The sequence below is a fragment of the Alligator mississippiensis genome, chromosome 5 (assembly GCF_030867095.1).
Source record: "Alligator mississippiensis isolate rAllMis1 chromosome 5, rAllMis1, whole genome shotgun sequence".
NCBI lineage: Eukaryota > Metazoa > Chordata > Crocodylia > Alligatoridae > Alligator > Alligator mississippiensis.
In genome coordinates this window covers 48,666,735-48,680,411 of record NC_081828.1, presented here as the reverse complement: position 1 = coordinate 48,680,411, position 13,677 = coordinate 48,666,735, and the positions used below count along the sequence as shown (strand labels likewise).

General features: G+C 47.2%; 1 protein-coding gene across 2 annotated transcripts in view; it reads right to left on the bottom strand.

Moving 5' to 3' along the window:
* TNN (tenascin N) overlaps window positions 1-13,677 on the bottom strand; it is a 49,253-nt gene that overhangs the window by 16,351 nt on the left and 19,225 nt on the right. For both annotated transcript variants that reach the window (XM_019500268.2, XM_006272945.4), the window contains exons 8-13: window positions 9,632-9,895; window positions 9,252-9,515; window positions 4,680-4,943; window positions 3,478-3,741; window positions 1,509-1,769; window positions 499-762 (exon numbers count right to left, since the gene is read on the bottom strand). In XM_019500268.2, coding sequence (XP_019355813.1) covers window positions 499-762; window positions 1,509-1,769; window positions 3,478-3,741; window positions 4,680-4,943; window positions 9,252-9,515; window positions 9,632-9,895 — 1,581 coding nt within the window. The remainder of the gene's footprint in view (window positions 1-498; window positions 763-1,508; window positions 1,770-3,477; window positions 3,742-4,679; window positions 4,944-9,251; window positions 9,516-9,631; window positions 9,896-13,677) is intronic.

The window sequence follows — 13,677 nt, the reverse complement described above, 5'->3', positions numbered from 1 at the left end:
GCCAGGACTGTTTTTGTTTTTTGGGGGAAGATTCAACTCAAATCTGAGCTGTGTAAGGACTAAGGACTGCAATAGCAGAGGAGCTGCAAGTCAGAAGTGAGATTCATTAGTAGATCTGTCAGGGAAAGGGGTAGGACTGCTGTAACAGGAGGTGCTACTAGCAGAAGCTAAGACATGATACATTGACAGATGTGGGGAGACAGCAAGCACAGCATTTATTCAGGGAAGCTCTTATTCGTGGCAACTCATTTACCCTGCCACAAAAGCATAAGTTACTTGTCTCCGCGCCCCACACTGACATAAGTTACTTAGAGGATGGATCTTTGGGAGAGGATAGATCTTTCTCCCAAACAAAACTATGCTGCAACAACTCTTACGTAATATACTCTGACTTTCAAAGTGAAGGGAAAGACACGTTCACAGCTAATGCACCATATTGCAACAGCAGTATTACATCTGCTACTATAGTATCAGGTCTGAAAAATTCCCCTGGGTTACCTGTCACAGCTCTAGTGTCTGCCCTCTTGCTCTGCTGGGTTCCCTTCTCAGCCCAGATGTAGATGATGTACTCCACACCTGGCTTAAGGCCAGTAAGGGTGGTGATGCTCCTGTCCTTCCCCACTGCCATCTCTCTGGTGTCTCCATCAGGAGAGGTGTAGCTCACCATGTATCTGTCTATGGGAGCCTGGACCTGCTTCCACAAGATGGTGGCTGTGTCCTCTGTCACTTGATCAGTCACCAGATTGGTTGGGCCATCAATTTCTGTGAAGGAAAGTACAGATTATGAAGATTCCCAAGAACCCCCTTGAAGGTTTTGGTTTCTATGCCTTATTTCCAAACTCTTAGTGGGAAAGGACCACAAATCAATTAGCCTACTTATAGATCCATGTCTCAGTGATGAAACAGCAGTAGCCAGAATGCTGTTTAAGGGCTATAATAGTGGTCTGGATGAAGGAGAGATCTGAGGAGCCCTCACAAAGTGATCTTGGAGCAGAGGCATTAGCCATGGAAAAAAGAGATGCTGCAAATGAAGGGGAAAGTTTTACTTTCTTGGAAGGCCAAGACTAGGTTTTTTTCTGTGGGAGGTGGGGGTTTCAATTCAAATCTTAGCTGTGTAAGGACTATGGAGCAGAAGAGCAGAGGTGTTGCAGTTCAGGGATGAGATCCATTAGTAGATCTGTGAGGGAAAGGGACAGGATTGAAGTAATAGGAGGTGTTAGTAGCAACGGTAAAACACATTGACAGATGTGTGAGGGAAGGCATGCACAGAATTTACTGATGCTCCATTTTACTTGTGGCAATTCATTTACCTCATAACAAGCAACTGTTTCTGAGGGCCTCCAAACACGTACATGTTCTTCAGAACACAGCTCTATGGCAACAGGTCCTATGTGATATGATCTACATTACAAGCTAGGAGAAGGAGGTTGGTCACATTCTCAGCCAAAGCACCATGTGGCCTCCATCTACAGTTGTAGCACTGTGTCCCCAAATTCCCCCCAAGTTACCTGTCAGTACTTCAGTGCTTGCCCTCTTGCTCTGTTGAGTTCCCTTCTCAGCCCAGATATAGATGATATACTCCATGCCTGGCCTCAGTCCCGTCAGGGTGATACTCCTATCCTTCCCCGCTGCCATCTCTCTGGTGTCCCCATCAAGAGAGGTGTAGCTCACCATATATCTGTCTATGGGTGCCTGAACACCCATCCAGGAGATAGTGGCTGTGTTCTCTGTCACTCGGTCAGCTACTAGATTAGTTGGGCTGTCAATTTCTGTGAAACAAAAAAATGCAAACATTAAAACATTATGAAGATTTCCAAGTGTTACAGGGCACTAAAGTGCCTGCTCCTATAAAAGAAGAAACTGTCGGGGGAGAGGGTCTAAGAGCCAGGCAGAAGCCCACAGGTGAAGGTTACTGTGGCAACAGGCCAACAAGTAAATTAGCCTGCACCTGCACCCAGTCAGCTGACCGGGAGAGGCAGGCCCTGGGCAAATATAAACCCCAGGGCTGGGAGTAGGAAGGGGGTTCTCTGTCAGCAGCCGAGGGGGAAGGAGCTCTTGGAGAAGAAGCTCACGAGAGAGGCTTGGCTGCTTGTTCTACCCGGGGTAGGATTAAGGGGCTCCAGGACTTCACCCAAGACTCTGGCTTACAAGGCACTTAGTGCTTGGAGAAACAAGGTTTTAAAGGAACAGAGCACACCCGGAACCGCTTATATTGGTTATAGCCCAGGGGCTCAGATTTTAGTTGCTGTTTGACCAGTGGATTGGGCTGAGGCTGTTGGGGAAGGAGGAGGCCTCATTGGGGGCCCATGACAGTGTGGGGACCCCAGCGCCAGAGAAGGGTGCAGCAATCAGAGGGTGAGAAGACCCCAGCGCCAGTGTGGGGCATGGAGACAGGGCTGCGGAGAGCCCAGTGGGGGGCTGAGTTATAACAAGGCCCAGGAGAGACAACGTCAATACCATCTGCAAGGCTTGGGGCATGCTAAAGGGGCGGTTTGGAGCCATGCATCTAGCCCATAAGGCTAAGGGCGTCCCATGAATCATCCATTTTAAAGCGGGATGCCAAGGGGTCTAAGAACCCACAGGGTTCAGAGGGGTCCAGCAAGACCATGTCCAGGCAATAAGATCAAGGGTAGCCTCTCTATATTAAAAGTACCAGCAAGATAATGGTGGGTGAGAAAGAGGGTGCCTGTTGGGCAAGATTGGCACAGTCAAGGAGCCCTAAGAGTATAATGGCCATCCCTGGGGACCCCATTCTGTGACACCAAGCATCTCCTTAAAGCTTCTAGTCTCAACACTTTATTTTTCCTATTCCTAGGAGGTGAAAGACCATATATTTGTTGACCTACTCATACATTCCTGTCTCAGTGCCTAAACATGAATCTTACTACTGGTGTTTCAGGACAGGAATAGTAGGATAGATGAAAGACAGGGCTGATGAGCATAGCAGAACTTCCCTGGCTAGAAGCCTCAGTGGTGGAACAGCAAGGGATGCTCCTGGTAAAATAGTAAGGCCAGAAATGGATTTTTTTTCTGAGTTAGTGGTTTCAACTCAAAATCTAAGCTGTGTAAAAACTAAGGGCCAGAACAGTAGAAATGCTGTAGTTCATGAAAGGAATCCATCAGTAGATCTGTCAGAGAAAGTGGCAGTACTTATATAACAGGTGGTGCAACTAGCTACAATTAAAATATGTTAATAGATGTGTAAGTAACAGCACTTACAGCATTTATTCATACTGTATCTTATGCATGGCAGATCACTCACCCTCTCACAATAGCAGCTGTTTCTCGGAGCCTAAAGGTGCCTAAGGGGCATACAAGACTTCAAAACAAGACTGTATTGCAATAAGTCATATATGACACTATGCAACAACTTGGTCATGGGGAGGGGAGACAAATACATAGCTAATGCAGCACGTGGAATCAACAATGTTCCATTTGCTACTGTGGTATCACGTCCCAGAGATTCCCCCAAGTTACCTGTCACAGCTCTAGTGTCTTCCCTCTTGCTCTGCTGGGTTCCTTTCTCAGCCCAGATGTAAATAATGTACTCCACACCTGGCCTCAGTCCAGTCAGAGTGGTGATGCTCTTGTCCTTCCACACTGCCATCTCCCTTTTGTCTCCATCAGGAGAGGCGTAGCTCACCATGTATCTGTCTATGGGAGCCTGGACCTGCTTCCAAGAGATGGTGGCTGTGTCCTCTGTCACTTGATCGGTCACCAGGTTAGTTGGGCTGTCAATTTCTGTGACAGAAAGCAGATTATTAGAATATTATGAAGATTCCCAAGTAACTCCTTGGAGCTTTTGGTCTGTACACCTTATTTTCATGCTCCTTGGCTATGAAGCAACATATATGGGTTGATCTACTTTTATGTTCATGTCTCAGTGGCTAAACACCACTTCTCCTGCTGATTTCTATAAGCAAAAGCTTTGATTATGACAAATATGATTGACTGATGCTGAAGCTATTGCCATTCAGCAACTCTTTTTCCATGTTCAAAGCTTTCTTATGAGGCAGTGTGAGGTGGAGACGAAAATAGGCCTACTTCTTTGCAAGTCCCATCATCCTAGCCTTGCTGAGTAAGCATCCTTTTCACTACAAGTGGTTCAGGACTTGGGCACATTGGAAGAATTTACAGAGGTTCTGGCCTGGAGTAGTAAAGTGTATCATGGGTCAGGATCAAGATGAATTTACAGAGCTGTGCCAACCAAGGAATACTAGGGAATTAGTACATCAGTTCCCAGATTTTCTAGGTACATGACTCAACTTCCAGTCAACTTGAATCCCAACTTCCAGAAAAGACTCTTACAAGAGAATTATATGAGGCTCACAACTGTGTTCATAAATGCTGTTGCCCTATTTGGAATTATGTTACTTAATTTGGGAACCACTAACATAAGCAAAATCTGTGACAGGTTGTCAGATCTCTGTGGGGGAAACTTGCACAAAACTGAGGTGCATCTTGGAACTGACAGCACAACCTATTACATAAAATCAGAATTAACTAAATACGACTGGAGCTAGGCTCTAAATATCAAACCTGAAGTTTATTGAAGCATGTAATATGTCCATGTCATCTATGGTGGTAGATGATGGAACAAAAACAAAGCAAGTGTTCAGAAAAGGTTTATGATATGTCTTCTGTTAGTATTACATCACAAAGATCCTCCCCCAGGTTACCTGTCAGTGCCTTAGTGTCTGCCCTTTTGCTCTGCTGGGTTCCTTTCTCAGCCCAGATGTAGATGATGTACTCCATGCCTGGCCTCAGTCCCATCAAGGTGGTAATGCTCCTGTCATTCTCCACAGCCATCTCCCTGCTGTCCCCATCAGGAGAAGTGTAGCTCACCATGTATCTGTCTATGGGAGCCTGAACTGCCCTCCAGGAGATGGTGGCTGTGTCCTCTGTCACTTGATCAGTCACCAGGTTAGTTGGACTGTCAATTTCTTTAAGAGAAAGTTTAAACATGAAAAATCAAAATGTGTTGGAACAAGGTTCCTTTGCCTCAGGGAATCCATCAGTTTCTTTTATATTTTTTTACTCTGATTTCTGAACAAAGGTGGGTCCGTACCACAAAGTTTGACAATTCCTGAATCTGAAGTTTTAACTTAGGTACACCTTCATTCTTGACAGTCCTGGTGGTAGGCTACTAGGCTTTGCTTTTTAAAGCTAACAGTACAGCCACTCTCTGAACCAATATACAGGAAAAGCCACATGAAGCAAGGTACTATTGCCTTTTGGTCCCCTTCAGATCACATCCTCTGTGGCATACCTAAGCACCTTCTAATTTGGAAGCAGAAGTGAGAGAACCAAGGTTTCAGAGACTGGCTGGGGTCCTGCCACTGCGAGACTGCATGGATACCCTATGCTGTTATCTCATTATGTCCTTTCCTCCTTCAGCAAAAGTAATGGAATAGTTAGTATTACTGGTATTATCACAGGGATGACCTGAAGTTTAAAGGTTCAAGATTGCTTGCAACAGGTTAAAGAATCAGCATCATAAGATTATGATGGCAACCGTAACTGTGGTGAGCAGTAGTGTAACTGGCAAGGGATGGGTGGTAACCCGGGCATAAGCCCTAGATGCTTCCTTTGAAAATGGTGGGACGGGGCACAGCTAGTGGCTGGCCACGTTGCTGCCACTGGCAACACAGTAGCCAACACTGCCCCATCTGCTGCCACTGCACAGGGCAGAGAGCTGCCCAGCTATGCATCTGCTGGTGAGACAAATGCCTATCCATAACTAAGGCTTCCCAAGGAAAGAAAAGGAAGTCAAAAGGTTAGAGCACCAACCGGGCACCTAGGAAACCAGGTTTCAATATCCTACTCCAGCAAAGACTTCCCGTGTGACCTTTAACAGATCACTTAGAGCCAGATCCTTTTCTACCTATCTGATGCCTATGTAGACCAAGTCATAAAAATGTGGTGAGAAGGAGGTGGACCCACCCACTTTTTTATTAGCAGATGTACTTACCTAAGTGCAATCTTATTCCACCCTTTCTGAGGGTCTGAAAAACTTAATACAAAAGGTAGGTAGATCTTCCTCCTCTTCCTCACTGTTCTTTTGTGACTTAATTTTAAAGCTAAGATAACAACGTGTTACAAAAGTATTAATGGATTTTCAGGGACCTGAGCAGTACAGGGACTCACACTTTGGCATCTAATTAGTGGACTAGGAACTGTGTATCTGTCTCAGTCTCCCATTTAAGAATGGGGATATCTGCCCTACCTCACAGGAGTGTTATCAGAAAAAATACTTTAAAAGATTCTGGAGGTGCCCAATTGCTATAAAATAATGGGTGTCCTAAAAGTACTTAAGACAGACAGTTGGAAAGGCATTGTTTTCACAAATGGAGACTGCTCATTCAACCAGTAATTACAGTAGATCCTGTCAACAGTGAATTAGAACACAGTAATTTTTTTTATGATGATACTGAACAGACTTCACTGCAAGAGGCGTTAGGCAGCAAACAATTTGTTATACTGAGCCTCTCCTCAAAGTGAACCTGTGCTTTGACAAGAGACACTTCACTCAAAAAAACCCCCAAAAAAACCAAACCTCATTGTAATCTTGTAACTGGATTGGGGCCCAGGGGCAGCCATGACCTCCCCCACTCCGGTGGCAACTCAGCTCCTGTGCTGCTTGGGCTCCTTCAGTTCCCTTCCTTTTCCTCTTTCCTGCCATGACTGATAAATTAATTAGGTTACAAGAAGGGAGGTTGCCCCAGGATCCCCGAATGAGCCCTCTTCTATTCCTGGTCCAGTAAATACCTCCCAGACCCAGCTGATCTCAGTTTTACCCTCAATATTAAGTGAGGCCCTCCTGGCCCTATCCATGTTCCCAGGGAACCAGTTGCCTTAAGGCCTATTCATGTCCTCCTTCAACCCTTACAGCCATAGCCATGCCTCATAGATGTTACTTTAGATTGTCCACTGGGCCTGTGGTAGCCCCGCCTGTTAACCATCTAGCCCTTCTAGCCCAGGGGTCAGCAACCCCTGGCACGCGTGCCGAGCATGGCACACAAGGCCATTTTGCTCGGTACACCACCACCAGCCCAGTCTCTAAGCAGCTGTTGCCAGCCACGGAGCCCAGGCTGCTCCCAGCAGGAAGCTGGGAGGCTGCAAGCCCTGCTGCAAGCAGACTGGGCTCCATGGGCTGGCTGCAGCCAGGAGGCTGTAAACAGCTGCTCCGGGCTCTGGCATGTCAGCACTTCGGCACCTTCCAAGGTAGACATTGTGGGTTTTTTGGCACGGCAGCCAAAAAACATTGCCTACCCCTGTTCTAGCCTGTCATATCCCTGGCCCTGACAAGACTCTTCTCCCCACATCTGAGTCTGGTTTCCATCTCTCCTAGAGTTCAGCCCCCTAGTCCTTTTAGCATGCCATGGACTTAGCCTTCTGCTCACTGGGCCCCTGGCCCTTGCCATGCTGCTGTAGTCTTATCCAAGCCCTCAGCCTTCTGGGTCCCCAACTCCAGCCTGGGCTGCTTCTGCTCACATTCCAGTCAGCCCACTGGGCCCCTGTCTCTGGCAAGGCTCTCTCTCTTCTCTGGGTACCGGGCACTAATCCCTTTCTAGGTTTGACCCTCCTGGTTCAAGCCTGCTCTGAACTTAGCCCTGTATTCCCTGGGCCCCTGGCCCTTGCACAGTGGCTGGAGTCCTCTCTCAGCCCCTGACCCTAGGCTGGACTATTTCCACCACCCCAGGCTTATTCATAGATTCATAGATGTTAGGGTCGGAAGGGACCTCAGCAGATCATCGAGTCCGACCCCCTGCATAGGCAGGAAAGAGTGCTGGGTCTAGATGACCCCAGCTAGATGCTTATCTAACCTCCTCTTGAAGACCCCCAGGGTAGGGGAGAGCACCACCTCCCTTGGGAGCCCGTTCCAGACCTTGGCTACTCTAACTGTGAAGAAGTTCTTCCTAATGTCCAGTCTAAATCTGCTCTCTGCTAGCTTGTGGCCATTGTTTCTTGTAACCCCCCGGGGGCGCCTTGGTGAATAAAAACTCACCGATTCCCTTCTGTGCCCCCATGATGAACTTATAGTCAGCCACAAGGTCAAGCCACAAGGTCACCTCTCAACCTTCTTTTGCGGAGGCTGAAAAGGTCCAGTTTCTCTAGTCTCTCCTCGTAGGGCTTGGTCTGCAGGCCCTTAACCATACGAGTGGCCCTTCTCTGGACCCTCTCCAGGTTATCCACATCCCTCTTGAAGTGCGGCGCCCAGAATTGCACATAGTATTCCAACTGCGGTCTGACCAGCGCCCGATAGAGGGAAAGTATCACCTCCTTGGATCTATTCGTCATGCATCTGCTGATGCACGATAAAGTGCCATTGGCTTTTCTGATGGCTTCGTCACACTGCCAGCTCATGTTCATCTTGGAGTCCACTAGGACTCCAAGATCCCTTTCCACTTTCATGCCACCCAGCAGGTCATTCCCTAGGCTGTAGGTGTGCTGGACATTTTTCCTCCCTAGGTGCAGCACTTTGCATTTCTCCTTGTTAAACTGCTTCTGCCCTTCTAGGTCCCTGACCCAAGCTGAGTTTCTTCCACTACCCCAGACTTCTGCTCTCAGGGTTTCTGACTCCAGGCTGGGCTGCTTCCACTAGCCTTGACCCTGCTAGCCTCAGCTTGTGCCAGACCACAGCCCTCTGGGCCTCCAACCCCAGGCTTAGCTGCCTGACCCTGGCCTTAGCTCTCCTAGACTTGGCCTAATGCAGCACACGCGTCTCGGCACCCCGAGTCCCTGACTGCAGGCTAGACTGCCTGCTACTGAGTGCTTGTGAGGCACCCCTCCATGGCCTCCAGCCCTCCCCTGATAGCCACATCCGGTCCTGCAGTATTAATAAGAATATAAACACAAGAAACTGGATATCTAACAAAAATCTCCTCACACTGGGGCTTAACTATCCTGCAGGTCATAAGTCCCCCTTTCACTTGAAGCTCAAGAGGACTGGTAAGTTCCTCTCCTAAAGCCAGCCAGCTCAGGACCTCCTCTCTCCTGCTGTCTGTAGGGCCAGACTGACCCTCCTTGCTCCTAGTGCTGGGTTTACATACTCTGGAGCACTGCCTGTTCTGGTCAGGTGACCCTAACTAAGCATAGAGGATGCCCTTTGGGCTTAATGGGATGCCTGCTTGTTGTGGTGCAGCTAGCTCCTGCTCAGCTGTCTGCTGCAAATTTTCCTTAAAGTAACAGGAGCCCCTGGCTCCCTGTTACAAACCTGAACTTGCCACTTCATTCTTTTACCCCATTACCTGTCACAGCTGTAGTGTTCGTGCTCTTGCTCTGCTGGGTTCCTTTCTCAGCCCAGATGTAGATGGTGTACTCCACACCTGGCCTCAGTCCTGTCAGGGTGTGGACACTTCTGTCCTGCCCCACTGGCAGCTCCCTGGCATCACCATCAGGAGAGGTGTAGCTCACCATGTACCTGTCTATGGGAGCCCAGACTCCCTTCCAGGAGATGGTGGCTGTGTCCTCTGTTACTTGGTCAGTCACCAAGTTAGTTGGGCCGTCCATTTCTGTTAAGAGAAGGTTTAAAAGTGATAAGCTAAAAGATGCCCTAAAGGAGAACTCTGATAGTGGCTCTGACATTCAGAATCAAACCCCACATATCTTCTCCCTTGCTAACAGTTACCTGTCACAGCTTTAGTGCTTGTCCGCTTGCTTTGATGGGCTCCCTTCTCAGCCCAGATATAGATGATGTACTCCATGCCAGGCCTCAGTCCAGTCAGAGTGGTCATGCTCTTGTCTTTCCTGACTGCCACCTCCTTGCTATCCCCATCAGCTGTGGTGTAGGTCACCATGTACCTGTCTATGGGAGCCTGGACCCCCTTCCAGGAAATGGTGGCTGTGTCCTCTGTCACTCGGTCAGTCACTAGGTTAGTTGGGCCATCTATTCCTGTAAAAAGAAATTTGAAAGTACAGAGTTAAAAGTCTCAAGAGTGACATCCCAGACTAACCAGTTAGACAATTTGTTTATTTATTTCTTTTCCTTCAAATTATCCATATGGCACTTGCAGCAGGTCAAAATACTTTCCACTGTTTTCTATCTGACAAACATTAGCTCATACTTATCTGTTTTGAAGCAACACAAGTTTCATTTGGCTACATCCTGGTCTGTGCACCCAAGCCACCATTGAGACCATTCAGAATGCAGAAAGATTTAAGGATGCCATTAGTGAGTAAGTTAACTTCTGAGTCTGGACCAGACAGCTCAGAGTCCTTCTTTGATGAATCAGGCACATATAGTGGCTCTTTAAAACTTTAACTTTTTTGTGGAAAAAATGGCACCCTTTGCATTAATAGCTATTTAGAATCCAGGGGACCAGTCCATATTAGATTGATACCATTTAGAGAGAGGTGGAATGTGAGGATAATAATGATACTTAATTCAGTTCATCTTCAAATTACTGGTTAACAGCAAGAAGTAATTTGTCCTCAAGATAACATGCCTCGTGAGGCAAGTACTGTCATCCTCATTTGGTAAAGGACAACACTGAGCCAAAATGGCTAACTGGCTTGCCCAGGTTCATGCATCAGAGTCATGAGTTCCCACTGCCCACCTTTGTACTCATCTTAAATGAACTATTGCATTTACACTGTTACCTGACACAGGGCACCTTAAAAAAAAAATCAATATTCTTCAGTAGAGCCTTCTAGGCTAAGGACAGAAATGACACATAGACCACTATAAGTATTTGGAAACCAGTTAAAATCTGTAACACAACAGAAGCTCAATACACATAAACCGCTTTCAAAATGGCTGAAACTGGTTTAGGATAAACCTGGATGGATGTAGTATCAGAATTAACTGATTTAAGTTAAATCGATTTATTGAACTTCTGTCCTAGATTCCCTCCAGATTCAAGCTGTCTGCTCCAACAGAGCTAGAATGTGGGTTCTAGCACCCCCAGCTTCTGACCTGGGCATAGGCAGCAGAAGCGGGGGCTAATGGAGCTTAGCGCCCCCCCAAACGCAGGGCAGTGGTAAGGCCGCAAAGCAGCCTGGCCAAGGGCTTCTGGCAGCTGCAGCAGGGGTGAGGAGGGGCTGGGGCTGGGGCTGGTGGGGCATGGGACTGAGCCACAAGCAGCTTATCCAGGAGGCATGCCTCCTGTTGATATGCACACCCCGGGAGGCATGGCGGGGCATGTGCCCCCAGATCTTTGCGGGGTAGGGCAGGCTGCTGCTGCGGGCTGGAGACAGGGTTATGCTGGGCTCTTCCTGGGGATGACTCAGAGCAGGGCAGGGTGGGCACAGGAGTCCCAGGGGCTCTGTCCCCTCCAGCCTGGTAGTGCAGCCAAGGATGGCCCCACTCTGCCCCGCCTCCCCCCGCCAGTGTGAGGATGCAGCCAGGGCCACTGCAGGGCTGTGGGGCTGTGGATTCATTGGCACAGGGGGCACTGGCACTGGGCAACAGCCCCAGGCATGGAGGAAGGGGCAGCTGCATGGACACAGCAGGCCCCAGCCCCAATCCTGATCATGGCCCTGGCTCTGCTCCACTCCTCCCAATCTCTGCTCAGTCCCAGCTCCAGCCCTACTCCCTCCCTCCCTCCCCTCCTATGGCCCTTTCCCCTCCGCTACCCCTTCCCCCGCAGACTTTTCCGCTGTGGAGGAAGTGGGGTAGGGGCACACATGTGTGCATGTGCCTTCTTGGCCCCCCTCCCCCCTGCCCCCGGGAAAATTTTCTCCCTCAACCTATGGACCTGGGCCACTGCAGGCATGTGTCTGCATTTCTGGAATCAAAAGTGAATATCTGTTCACTTGCTTGTTAGTTCAATCTATGCAGTTTAAACTAACCTGCAAAGATTGAATTGATTCAGCTTCGGGCTTTTTGACTATCTGTACTTAGCCCTACTGACCCCCTGACTTTTCCAAGAAGGAAGAAGAGATAATGACTTGCAGTGTTAGCCTCAGTAAAACAAAAAGGACTGCTATGCAGAAAAAAATAGTAGCCTCAAATACTTAATAATTCACATTTGTGTGTTAGGGCCAGAACAGATGATTTGGATGATCTGTCTGGCCTGCTGCATAAACAAGCCATATAACCTCGCCAAGTATTTTCTGGTTCAATATGAAGGTCTCTTTTAGTAAACTATCCTTTTTAATTTAAAACTGTCAAATGACAGCGAATCCACAATATCCTAGGTAAATGGGTCCACTTGTTAATCACCTTCATTAAATATCTGCACTTTATTTCTAGTTTTGATTCAACCATATAAAATAGAGCCAAAAGTGATCTTTGAGAGGTCATTTAGTAAATTTCTCTGCCTGAGGGTAAGACCAGTTGTGCCTAAAACATTCCTGATGGATGTTTGTGAGAATTTTTCAAAATTACGCTTTTAAACTTTCAAGTTTTTTAACTTCCCATGATGAAAATTCCACTACCTCCCTACATAATGTTTCTTCCTTAATATCTAAATCTCCTTTACTGCAAGTGAAAGCTGTTGCTTATTGTTGAACTTCACCATCCATCTCATTTTGCTCTCAGACCCTATCTGGAATCAGTTTGGTGTCTGCCTTCACTGGAGATCTGTACACAGCACAGGTAGTGAAGGATGCATTGGTTGGTCTTTTTCCTCCCTGATTTCTATGTTCCTAAACCTGGAAAATGTAAGAGGGGACACAAACAAGGTACTGTGCATGGTCCGTGTAGCCAACCAATCTTGGTGGATTTTTCCTAAAGAAATCTTTTTCTACAAAACCACTACAAACAGCTGACACTTCAGGTAGCACAGTTTGCCCTGCTGTATTGTACTTGTATTCTACAAATTCTCATACTTTCATGCCCAATTCAGGTAAATGTCAGGGAAATGAAGCAAAAAATGTTATAGAGGAATTAATATATTCCCGCCCTAACATCTCAGAGCTGTTCAGTGCCATAGTGGCCAAACACGAAGTGAAGTGTGTTCAAGTAACAAGTGCAAAAAGGAACAAGCGTTCTATGTGTTGAGGATATTCACAGCACTGATCCCAGATGTAATGGTCCACTGAAAGCAGAGGTTTCTCCACATTCTTCCAAGAATCAAATATCAACGAAAGGCTTGGATCAAAAGGCAAGTAATCCTGTGGGTTCACCGGCAAAGCTTTGTTTGGCAGTAGCATAGGCCAAACTCCCATTATACCAATAACAAAGAAACTATGAGAGGGACTGGATGATGATTCCATGTGGGGATCTCTGTGGTTCCACTAGCAATGGACTCCTGGCCAGCTCAAGGATGGAAAACAGATGTAATCTGAGCATGTACGAAGTGAAATTGCCTTGCCATTTAGATGTAGTATTTTTACTTCTAGAATTAGAAAACTCTTCCAGCTGTCTGCCCCTCTCTACAGTAGAATGACATAAAGCAACAGCCCCATTAACTCCCTTCCTCAAAGTCCTAAAAGTGGAAGGACCATCCATGCAGCCCAGTTACCACATTTACTTGAATACAAAATAAGACTTTCCCCCCTGAACAGCATGAGGTTTCTCCTCACCCCAAGAACAGCATGCAGCCCAACTGAATAAAACATATAATAGTGCCCATTGAGCATAGGCCTCAGCGCCAACTCTTCTTCAGATCATGGTGAGCCACTATATTGCATATATTTCAAGTTCCTCTTCAACTCCACCATTGATCTGCACCTTCTTTCCCATTTCCAAAGATTCCTATTTCTTCACCAGTCTTAAACGTCTGGGAAACA